The 12,876-nt window shown below is 39.7% G+C and overlaps 1 protein-coding gene across 2 annotated transcripts in view; it reads left to right on the forward strand.

Annotated features, from left to right (window-relative positions):
* GABRB3 (gamma-aminobutyric acid type A receptor beta3 subunit) overlaps positions 1 to 8,587 on the forward strand; it is a 181,577-nt gene extending 172,990 nt beyond the window's left edge. For both annotated transcript variants that reach the window (XM_006017063.1, XM_014527328.1), the window contains one exon: positions 8,237 to 8,587. In XM_006017063.1, the coding sequence (XP_006017125.1) occupies positions 8,237 to 8,587 (351 nt within the window). The remainder of the gene's footprint in view (positions 1 to 8,236) is intronic.
* Positions 8,588 to 12,876: the final 4,289 nt, after the last annotated feature.

Below are 12,876 nucleotides of genomic sequence, written 5' to 3' on the forward strand. Positions count from 1 at the left end.
AGCTCTGTACTTGGGGGAAGGGGGGGGTTTAACCCCCCCCCTCCCTGTTCCTAAACCCCAGCCGGGGTTTGCTGGGGAGCAGTCCCTACTTCCCCCTGCCCCACCTCAAACCTTCTCTCCTACAGCAGACAGCACAGCCCAGCCCAGGGCTGGAAAGCATGCCAGGATGCTGTGGGACTGTAATTTAACTTGAACCGAGAAGGGTTCTGGGACAGAAGTTTCATAAACTGCTTTGACCCAAATCAGTTGCGTGCAATCCTATATTCAACCAGACTTATGTTAAACCAGTTTCAACTATTTTGAAACTAGTTTATGTGCACTGAACTTCTGTCCTGTTACAGATTTAAACCGGTTTCTGATGACTTAAACTGTAACTTATGTCCGTAGCCCAGATGACAAGCTTTCAAAAAAGACCCTGTTTTTAAACATGTAAGGTGTTTTACCATTTTTCATGCCTCTTACCCTTCCAAAAGGAGTGACATTAGACATATATCTCACATGAAGAGAACTCTAATCACTCAGTGACAGTGAAGATGGGGGTTTGATTAAAACGACTGTGAAATAAAATATTAACGATTTGCATATACAGTTGTTGCTGATTCAACAGAGAATGAATTAATGATTTGGTGTTCAGCTGTTGCTGCCTACCTGAAAGAGTACTCTTCACGAAAGAAGTCAGCTCTGCGAGGAGTGACAACAGTAGAGGAAGAAAGGAGACAAAGGATGCAGGTTCAGAGAGAAGAAACTTTAAAGGGAAGGAATAGGACAAAAGTCTGCTCTCTTAGCTGCCCCATGGCCCACCTTGAACAGGAGGGCTAAAGATACTCACTAGTCAGAATACCCTTTATCCAAGTGAAGGGGAGAGGCGGGGGCAGCTTTTGAGAAGTGAATGATGTGGGTTTGAGACCTCTAGGCTTATGGTCCTCCATGTAACCATTAGAATGACCTACCAAAGGTTTGTGTCAGCAGATTTTATGCCAGCTGCATGTGTAGATTAAAGTGACTATGGATGCTGCACTTTGTATTGAGGTCAATGCTGTTAGTTTGTACTAGGTGCACAGAGCATACTTACAGTGCTTTGCCTCATATCTGGATACTAACAGCAATTAGGCAGGAATAACATGTCCAGCTACTCAGACTTAGGACCTCAGTGCATGTACAGAAGCTCAGGATTAGGCACCTAGGGCTTTTTATAGTTGAAAAAATATGGACACCCCATGAGATCCGTGGCTGCTGGAGTTGAGTTATTCATACTCCTTTTTGCAATTTAAGTGCCTGGTCCCTTTGTGCATTTAAATGGCAGTTTCCTAAGCACATACCTAGGAATGCTTTAATCATTCCCTTGCACTGAGGACAAGTGTGAACGTTAGGCAACATACTAACTGGGCACTGTACCTGAGAATGGGGAAAAAAAGCTGAGGAGAAGGGAGACCCTCCTATGTTTTAGCTCTAATGACTGAATGAGTAGGAAACTTACTCAGGAAGTGACGGAGACAGTTTCTAGGCTACCTTTGCCCAGATGGGATTTGAGCATGTACCCTTGATTTCCAAGCATAATTCTCTCTATATGTCACAGGTTATACATTATCCAGGCCCCTCTCTAGTGCTTATTTTGAAGCTGAGCCACTGTCCCTTGTATTTAATGCTCAATGGATAAAATAGATGGCGGACATTAAGAGCAAGGCAAACCCCCTCTAATTTAATCTTGTCCTCCTGACTTCCTATACCCACTTCCCTCCCCTGCCCAGGTCCAGCTTCAAAAGGAGTCCTGTGAGAGGCGGGAAGGTAGGACTTGATCATGCCTAAGCTGTGGCATCGTGGTTAGAGCACTAGGTTGTAAGGTTTAGGGAGCCATAGATCTTGGGTCTTCTCTGCTTTCCGGGAAAATACCCTAGCCCCCAGCTATCAGGCTAAAATAGAGCAGGGCCTTCTGCCTCATTATATCCTGTTAAGTGTGGGTTTCTGGTCAGCTAGCCTTTTCATGACTTACATACAGTTATGAGTCCAGAATGAGTATATGTAATAGTTGTATACCTGCCCAGGGTGACATGTAACCTTGTGCACACGCTCTCCATCTACCTGTGGAAAGCTATGCATCCACAGCAAAAAGATAATAGATTTACAACCTGAATTTAAGTGCCAAAAACACTACTAACACTGCTACAAAGCTTCCATTTAGGTTCACAGAAGGAAACAGAATTCTTTCCCTAGTTTATTAATTTAGATCTCATTCCAGCTTCCTAAATATTCTCAAGTTCTTTTCAGAAGTTAAGGAAGAGCTTTCTAGAGGGTTTAGGGAGAGGAAGATGATGTGTCTTTATAAGAGGTCAGGATTTGTGTGGGTGATATATTTTACTGGACCATCTGTATGGCTGGAAAAAATTCAGACAAGCTTTTGAATGCAGTGCATTCTACTTCAGAAGGCAAAATTTCCAATTCTAATTCACTGCATTTGAATCCATGTCTATCTCAACCATACAGTTGGTCCAATAAAAGATATCATCCACAAAAATCCTTGCTTCTTACGTATTCTCTGGGCCATCATCGCTACAACATTACTTTAACACCACCAAAACATGTGCCTTTATGGATACTTACAACAAACTTCTCCAATGCATTGAAGGGGAAGAGCAGGAGAAAGACAAGTGCTTATTTGAAAATTTATTTATGATGATGGACAGTATCATTGACAGAGTGGAGATGAGGGATGCACCTTGCTTGTATATAAGAGATAATAATGCGGGTGAGGCTTGGGCATGAAGGCCTTAAAAACAGAGATGAGTATTCCGCGTCCGTGGTGAAGTGGTAGCTAATGGAACGCTGCAAAGAGGGCTGATGTTGTCAAACTGGTAAGCAGGGAAACAGATCTGCTGCAATATTTGATCTGGGGTCAAAACCATGCAGGCTTCTGTCAATATGCTGTAGCAGTCAATAGCAAGTTGCTGTTGGTCTGGATCAGAGATACATTTGTGTGCTTCATGAGAAAAGTATAGCTCTTCTAGATGTTCTGCAAAGTGGTTTAAAAAATGCTGCTTAGTATTTGTACGAATCAAAACCAAAAGAGCAGTCTGAATCAGTTATTTTCTGGGAAAGCTATAAGTGATAAGTGCATGCAAAAAGGCTTCTCAGTTTCTGACTGAGCCTGACTGCCTCCCTCTATAGATTCTGCTTATATTCCAGTATCTTGCACTTGTTTTTGCAAACCTCAGCCCCATGCTCATATACATAACAGATACAGCTCGCTACTGTAGTGAAAAACTATTCTTTTTAACCAGCCCTTTGGCTTCTGAAGCCTACTAAGTCAATTTAGCTTGAGTTTTTTAATAATATTATTTATAGGCACCCGTTACAAAAATATGGAATTGCCTTCAATGGTTTGCTTTTTTATTTGCCTGATTTTTATTCTCAGAACTATATATTTGTATCTTGTTTGTATTCAACTTCACAAAACATTAGTTCTACTATGTCATGATTGTTTTCACTGGGAAAAATACATTGTAGCATCTGTAACTCATGAATGAAATATCCATTTCACATTAATTTTTAACAAGAACGAAATAAGCTAAATGCACATGTACAGAGAAATATCTATACCTATGCTTTTAATACATCATTCAGGGCTTGCAAAGTACTTCCCAGATGATTGTTAAAGCTCTAAAGCTCCATAGTGCAAGATCACTTCATCCATTACTGAAATGCAGTCACTTCTGGAGCAGAGAGGTCTCACTGCACTCAGCAGTTTAGGGTGGAAAGTAAAAAACAATTTAGAAGGATGAATTTTAGATGTGAAAATTAAATAATAGGAACTGGAAATTACCCTAAACACTAGCATTAACATAATATGCTTATACCATTTTTCATGGAAAGCCAAAGTCACTCAAAGAAAGCAAAATATTCTTAAATTGGCCGAAAATGGCCAGCAGAGCATTTTTGACATCTGTTGATGCATTCCATTGGCCGACAGTTGCCAGAAAGATCAGAAATGGTTCCCAAATCTAGCATAAGGAAAAGGAAGGAACAGATTAGGGAACAAAGCAAGTAGAGCAGCAGAATAAGGACACAGGACCTCAGAAAATCAGACTTTAGCAAACTCAGGAAACTGGTGGACAGGATCCTCTGGGAGGAAAGTCTGAGGAGAAGAGGAGTCCAAGAGGTGACTCTGCTTTAAGGAGGCCATCTTAACGGGCACAGGAGCAAGCTATCCTGATGTGATGGAAGAATGGGAAGTGCAACAGGAGACCCACTTGGCTAGAGAGCAATCTCTTAAATCAGTTGAAACTCAAAAAAGAAATTCTGTAAAAAAGTGAAAACTTAGTCATGGCACTAGAGAAGAGTATAAGAGTATTGCATGGACTTTCAGGAAGAAAGACAAGGCCAAGACATGATTTTAGATGCAGCTAGCAAGGGACATAAAAGGCAAAAAATAAAAAAAACCAAAGAGAGAGAGAATTCTGCAAAAATGTCAAAAGCAAGAAAAGATCAGAGAAACCACAGGTCCCTTACAGAATGCAAAAGGCAATCTATTTATGAGTGGTGCAGAGAAAGCTAAAGTATGTGATGCCTTTTTTACTTCAGTCTTCACATACATGGGTGGAGGTACCACATGATGTGTGTGGTTGGCAGCAAAGATAGGTAAGGAGCCTAGAGTAGTAGAACAGGTTAGGGATTGCTTAAAAAAGCTAGGTGCTTTCAAGTCAGCAGGACAAGATGGCATGTGCCCTAGGATACTGAAGGAATGGGTTGAGGTCATTTCAGAGCTATTGGCTATCTTCTTTTAGAACTCATGGAAGTTGGGTGAGGTCCCGGATTACTGGGAAAGAGCAATCAGGAGAGGTCCTAGATGATTGGAAAAGAGTAAACATAGTGCCCATCTTTAAGAAAGGGAAGGTGGAAGATCTGAGGGACTACAGACCAGTCAGGCTGACCTTGATACCTGGAAAGATGATGGAGCAGTTGTTCAAGGACTCTGGTGTGAAGCACCTAGGGGACAACAAAGTGATCAGGAACAGCCAGCACAGATTCACCAAGAGCAAATCTGACCAACCAGATTTCTTTCTGATTATGTGACAGGCTCTGTGGTTGTTGAGGGAAGAGTGGATGTCATATACCTTGACTTTAGCAAGGCTTTTGACACTTGTGTACCATGACATTTTCATTAATAAGTTAAGGAAATACAGATTAGATGAAAGTACTGTAAAGTGGATACATAACTGGTTGGATCATCCTATTTAATGTTTAGTTATCAATGTCACAATGTCTAGTTGGGAGGAGGTATCAAGTGAGATTCCCTAAGGGTCATTCCTAGGTCCAGTATTGTTTAATATCTTCATTAATGATTTAGACAAGTGCACAATTAGCAACTTTGTGAATGACACCAAATAGGGTGGAGTTGCAGATACTCTGGAGGATAGTATCCAGACCAGGCAGCCCACATCCAGAAGGACCTGAATGCACTGGAGAAATGGTCTGCAATCAATCAGTTGAGGTTCAACAAGAACAAGCGAAAAGTCCTGAACTTGGGACAGGAGCATTGCATGCACAAGTAGACTGGGGAATGACTAGCTAGAATGCAGTACTTCAGAAAAGCCCTGGGGGTCCTTGCAGTAGACCATAAGCTGAATATGAACCAACAGTGTGCTCTTGTTGCAAAAAAGCCAACAACATACTGGGTTGTATCAGCAGGAGTGTCACTTTTAACTCAAAGGAGGTGATTCTTCTGCTCTGTTCAGTACTGGTGTGACCTCACATAGAGTACTGTGTCCAGTTTTGCACCCCACACTTCAAGAAGATGTGAACAGTTTGGACAGAGTACAGCAAAGATCAATAGAAATGATTAGGAGCCTGGGAAGCAAGACTTGTGAGGAATGGCTGGAAGAACTAGGGCTATTTAATCTGGAGAAGATTGAGAGGGGGCTTGATAACAGTCTTTAAATACCTAAAGGTATTTATAGAAAGGATGGAGATGAGCTTTTCTCTATGGTTGTAGGGGATAGGACTGGGAGCAACCGTGTCAAGCTGCAGCAAGGGAAATTTATGTTGGAGTTTAGGAAAAACTTTCTGACTATGAGGGTGGTCAAGCACTGGAACAGGCTAACTAGAGAAGTTGTGGAATCTCCATCCTTGGAAGTTTTCAAGAGTAGATTAGATATTTGGCTCAGATGGTTTAGTCTGGAATGATCCTCTGTTGATCAAAGGTCTGGTCTAGATGATCTTGTGAGGTTGCTTCCAGCTCTACTTTCCTAGGATCCTATGAAGGAGTGCAATTTGTGGACTTTGAGTGGGCTCAATTATCTGCTGATACAAAATCCATGAGGCTTGGACACCAGAGCTGTTAGTCAGATGGGAGGGCTGAGGCTAGAAAGGAGGGACACCTGACTACCTACGGCTCTGTAGTGTTCAAATGAAGCAGCTGATCTGGAGCAGGATATTTTCACAAGCAAAAATGATCAGATCCTTTTTTCATAATTCATCAGAAAAGGCAGCACCTCCCAAGAGCATATTACCTCCAAGGCCATGTTTTTCATTGTCTTAATACAGTCTTAAAGGAGAAAGTAATACCTATTGACTGAATTTACTAGCTCTTCCTCCTGCATCACTTTACTATTCCTTTTGACTGTGTCCAGATTGCCAAAGAGAAACAAGCCCTACCCATCTGCTGCCCAAGCCTACAATTAAGCTGCATAGGCAGGTTAAAGGGATTCTAAATACCTGACCCAGACATGCTCAAGACCCCTCTAAGCCAGTGGTGCTCAAACTCCAACCCAAAGGCCAGATCTGGATCATAGAATCATGCCATCTGGTGTATGGGTATACCCACAGGTCCATTTGGTGGTGGGCATGGGCGACTGGTGCCACCTTAGTCAGCGGGGGCACATGTCCCCCACAGCGAACAGTCACCGACCGGCAGGGGGTGTCCCACATTGGCCAATCTTGCTCACCAGGGGGGATCCTCCGCAGCTGATTGCGAGATGACTGATCGCTGCAGCTAATCACTGCAGCCACTTCTGGGAGCACAGGAGCTCTCCACTCCCTGGCTGGCGCTTGCATGTGGGACACTGGAACTCCAGCCTGCCTCCCTGCCACCCCCCACCCCCATCACCTGAGCAGCGAGCGCAGCTAGTCAGGGGGTGCACTGGTCCTCTCATGGGGTGCATGTGCACCCCCGTGCACCCCCTACACATCGCCACTGGTGGTAGGGGAGCAGTAGCACTATGCCACCTGTGACAGTGGGAGGGCAGTGGCAGTGTTAACTGTCACAGCTCCCAGAGCCACAGCAGTTAACACTGCTATAGCTCCCCTGCTGCAAAATTTCAGGACCCATGGAGAGCACTATAGTACTATATGTGACACCCTATGGCTGGATCCTGCACATGGGATTGGGTTAGCACACAGCTGTATCAGGTGCATGAGATTGGGGCAGCATGCAGAATCAGGCCAGCATGCAGGGCAAGGCTGGCACACAGAATTGCACCCACACACCAACCCTGCACACTGACCCCATGCTGGATCAGGCCCATGGACTGATCCTGCATACTGGATCTGGCCCACAGAACAGCCCTGCACCACTCTTCCAGTCCATGGAGCCAGTTATGTTGAGTACTACTGCTGTAGTTGTTCATATTGCCTAAATATTAAGAATGAGTGGGTGAGGCTTGTTTTTTGGCTTAATTGTCAAAAGGTATATTGTCTCTGGATTGAAGAGCTGAAAAGTTGTAAAAAAGTTTCAAAAGCAAAGAGTTCAGGATACCTGTAGAAACATTTCAGCAAAGCTGAAGTGTTCCTTGCTTTTGTGCATTTCTTCTTATTTTATGAGCAGTTTATTTTTCTGGTAATAACAATAATAATTCTAGTGTGGAAGACTCTTTCAATGTATTTAATTTCCTATAGTGGAAGTGCTGTCAATGTGTTGTTTTTCTCCTCCCCAGCAGTGCAGATAAAACACTAATTTATACCTAATCCTGTAAAAGGCAGGTTTTTTTGGAGGGAAAAAGGTGTCTGACAGTGCATAATGTGTTGTTTTTGCATCATATGCTTTTAGCATGATTCTGATCCCAGTCCAGCAAACCATTTAAGTATCAAGTTTAACCAACAGAGTATGCTTTGAAAGGAGTAATTCATATGTTTACAGTTAGACATATGATTTGTTGATTTGGGACATCCATGAATTTGAATTTTATTGACACATGAAAACAATTCTGAAATTCTAATGTCCCATTTTTTCTTTCTACCAACTTAGGTGGATACCCATGGAAATATTTTGCTAACATCGCTTGAAATCCACAACGAGGTAGCAAGCAATGAAGTTACAACTAGTGTTACTGATGCTAGAAATTCAACAATGTCCTTTGACAACTCAGGAATCCAGTACAGAAAACACAGCTCACATCGGGAAAGCTTTGGAAGGCGTACAATGGACAGAACGGGCCCCCACAGCAAGAGGGGTCATTTACGAAGAAGGTCTTCACAAATGAAAATAAAAATCCCTGATCTAACTGATGTGAATGCCATAGACAGATGGTCAAGGATGGTGTTTCCGTTCACATTTTCTCTTTTCAACTTAATTTACTGGCTATACTATGTTAACTGAGTGACTGAACTTTTTTAAAGGACTTCAATTACAATAAGTGAAATATTACTCTGCCTGTCAAGTTTATATATATTTATATATATATGAACTTTTATTATATATATAAAATACACATGTATGTGTGTATACATATATTGTGGGAGGGTGCATAGAAATATACACTATATGTATATGCACACATGTTCATATTCATTCTGAGATTATGGACAATTTATCATAGAATGCACATCAGAGGATTTTTTTAAATTGAAAAACAGGTGTCCTCAAAATATTAAGCCTTGAGAAAGTAAGTATTGTATAATATCATCACAAAACATTGTGTGTCATTGAAGTTTTCAAACAGCTGTCCTCATATATAAAATCAGTATTCAAAAACATTATTTGTAAATGCTGCCATACACACTAATCAGAAAGTGATATAGTTACATTAGTTAGTTTCAGATAGGTCATTAAAATTGCATAGCATCAATGTTAATTTCATCACACCAAATTTATTTTCCGTGCTAATATTTTTTGTTGTTTGTTTTTTATGTTGTATTAGATTAGCAGTCTTCTATGATCACTTATTTTCTGTTGTGCAGTAAGTAAGCCTGGTCACAAGAAAGGTACTGCTGTAGTGTTTTGGAGATATGCATGTGTTCATAATACTTCCAAACATCCATTTCAAATATCCATTTGCACCGGAAGGAATCTTGGTAGGTACTAAAAGGTACAGTGCATTTTGCTGCATTTGGACTGGTTTCAACTACCATGCCATTTTGACAGAGAACAACACATTTTTAGTGCAATGTAGTTAAGAATTCAATGATTGCCAACATATTCTGCATCCACTATAGATTTTAAAGATCATTATTCCAGTAAAAACATAGAAGACATCTCAGGTTACTTGCTACTCAACATGGAACCATCTAGCTATTTTCTTTTTTAAACTTGCATTTGTTTTGTCAAACAGTCTTATAACATTGTATGTTACTGTAAAATATATTTGCATAATATGCACATATAAGTATATTTTATCAGGATTTTTCTTTTTTGTGCTTGCTGTTGTGACTGCATGCTGTGTCATATTTTTGTTTTTGTGAAGTTACAACTTTTTATTATCTAGACTTAAAGAAATAGAGCATTTCTACTACTCCAATTCAACAAGAGACCATTTTCATATTTTATTTACATACACACAGTATGTATCTGGACACTCATGCGGCCAGTATTCTGAAGTCACAAATCACAAACAATAACAAACTTGTCTTGTTTTAGAATTAAATATGTTCAGTCATTTTCTTTATGCAAATATGACCACTTTTGTTTTCATTCCAGTTCATCCCCTCATCAGTATTCAGTATTCCAATATTGTAGCTCTAGTAGTAAAGGTAGGCCAGTTCAAAACTGTAAACTTAACTGTTATTTATCATAACTAGATCTTTCTAAAGAAAAAAAAGATATATTTTTTGTAAACAATGTTTCTACCACAAACATTCACGCATTGAACCAAGGACAGGAGGAGGTGCAGGTGTAAAAAGGAGATGCAAGCATGGTTCTGCCAGTTCTCTTCATCCATGTGGAATTTCAAGGGGACTTGGTGGTGGGAAGACTCCAGTTTTTGGCATTATCCAGAGACATGCTTGGAGGAAAAATGTGTGGATATGCAACTGCCAAACAAAAGCAAAATGGGATGAACTTGAAAAGGCTGCCTTTGATCCAACATACCCTGTACCCTCAGTAATATCTGATTTGTCTGTAAGTAGTATTTGTGCTACAGTATTGTGCTGCTACAGTGTAAGGTCTTTCAATGTTTTGATTCTAATTTGCTGCAAGGTACAGAATTACTTGGAGCAAACTGATAAACTTTGTTCTGGGCTAAAATTCAACATACAAAATCTCAGGATGCAAGATCTGAACTAGCATCTGATTCTTGGACTCATCTTGGTATTATTGAAATGTTTCCTGTAAGTCATGAGTAGGACTGTACAACAAGATCCTGTCCTATGCAAGGACCTTGCAGAAAAGCTGTACTTTAATTCTCAATTGCCATGATTTGTGTAGGTAAAAGGTTATGCATGTGTGCAAGTGTTTGTGGGATCAGCACATTTATGTTCCCACATATTTGTCTAGGGTGGGGTATTCAGAGCAACTATCACTGTGGTACTCAAGCAATGGTAATGTATATCAACAACATAGCATTAAAAGCACCAAAAGAGCTGCCATTATTGGCTTGAAAAAAATTAACTTTTGTTTAAAATTCCCCAATATAAATTGCCATGCTAGATCATAATTGTATTTTGAGATTCATAATAGCTCAATCATTTTCAGACTGAGAATGGATTAGATCATAAGCTTCATGACATTATAGTCATACATTCATTTAAATCTTTAAATCACTAAAAGCACTTACTTAATAGGGTTTTTACAAGCCTTCATTGACTTTCTACCCTAAAATTAAGCAAGCATTTTGATTAAAATATGTAAGTTTCAATGGTTTTTCATTAGAAAAATGACATATATAAAGCACCCTTTGAGTAGGTTATGTCAGAAGGAATAACTGGATTAGATTGCTTTTTCAGAGGGGCCAGATATGACAGTTGCTGAGCACAAGTGCATGGCCAACTCCCATGATTTTAGTGCTAGTCTCTGTATTTCCTCCTAAAGGCTTAGCACTTAGAGTGATGTGACCAGATACAAATGCTAGCTTTCATTTTAAAAAGCAGGAACTTTTCTAGTCCTCTTTGTTTCAGAAAAATGACCAGTTCAAGCCCTGTTGAAGTAACTGTTGGTCTTTCCATTGACTTGAAATGGGGGCTGGTTCCACTTGCTCATTATGCTTTTTTCTTCTTTTTGGGGGGGGGGGGGGGGGGGGGGGTCCCTCCAAAGTATGTATACTAAATTGGTGGACATTTCACAGAATTTTCTTCACATAAGCCTTGCCCAATGTTGTGGGATATACATACTTCATACTCTGCACAGTATTTTGAAACCTGACAAAAGCCAGCAAATTCTAAATTAAGGCTAACACTCTCCTAAACTCACACCTTCGTGCCTTTTCTCTGTCTTCTTCTAGCCCCATCACAGACACACGCAGCATGCTAAGAACAAGCTTATCTTAACTTTACATTTTCTGGCTTTTGTCAGCTTATGCCAGGTCCTGAATGTTATATACCTATCAGTGATTTTAAACTTTTAATAATAACAACAATAATTCTAACTGCTTTACACCAGAGTAATTCATTCCATAACTAGGTTTCCATAGTTAGTTAGCCCTTTTCTACTTCAGAATATAACAAATGTCATTTTGGCATCATTCATTAGGAATATTATTGTGAGTAGCTCTAAGTTGATTTTATCCCATTGTAAAGATAAACTGCAATCTATGCTTTTTTTTCTACTTATGGCACATTTATGTATTGTTGGTATTATTCAGGAGTGGGAATAAACCATCAAAAATTGAATAATGAAGGGACAATATATGAAAATGTTGATGAATGAATGCTCATTTATTAAAAAAAAGGATTTAAAAAGTAACTGTTCTATTTTTCCTGGGTGAGGTACATTTAGCAAATTTGTGTTTCTTCTGGTTTCATGTATCTTCTGGTAGTTAATCAGATACTTTTAAAATAAAAATTGAGGAGAACTTATTTCCAAATTGGCACAAAAGTAAATATATTGTGTCTTTACTTGGAATCAATCCTAAAATCAGGTGCTTTCTTCATTGTTCTGAAACAGTGCAAAGTTCCATCCATTATAATATGGCAAGACTCTTCATGGAAAATCAGACTTGAGGAGAGAAAGATTAGTCTGCTACAAGCTATTTTCCTTTTCTGCAGAACAATCTTCCTCCATTTCCTATGTAGCCTTGTTCAGCCTTGTTCAGGAGGTAAAGAAGAACGAAGATCTGAATAAAACTCCACCTGTTTCTCACAAAAGCAAGAGGAGGTCATTAAGTCATGAATAATTAAATAAAGAAGCAAACAGTGTCCTAGGAATACAAATTGTAACCTTCATACTTTTTTATTATTGTTATGAAGTTTATTTTAGGGGATAATGGGTACTGAAGGATTTCAATAGATTTTGTTAAGTCACCTAAAAATAGGTAATGCTGTCAATGAAAACTAAGAGAAAACAAGAATTTTAGAATGACTGTGTCTTCAAGTCCAAGAGTCCTGGGAAAAGAGTTTATGTTAAAAATAAGACCATATTCTCCTATGTAAATCTCATGGCATATATTGGTTTATATCACAACAAAAGTTGTAGTTAAAGCTGTTCAAAGATCATTGAAATCAGGAGAGATTCCTGCT

The sequence above is a fragment of the Alligator sinensis genome, unplaced genomic scaffold, assembly GCF_000455745.1.
Source record: "Alligator sinensis unplaced genomic scaffold, ASM45574v1 scaffold144_2, whole genome shotgun sequence".
Classification (NCBI taxonomy): domain Eukaryota; kingdom Metazoa; phylum Chordata; order Crocodylia; family Alligatoridae; genus Alligator; species Alligator sinensis.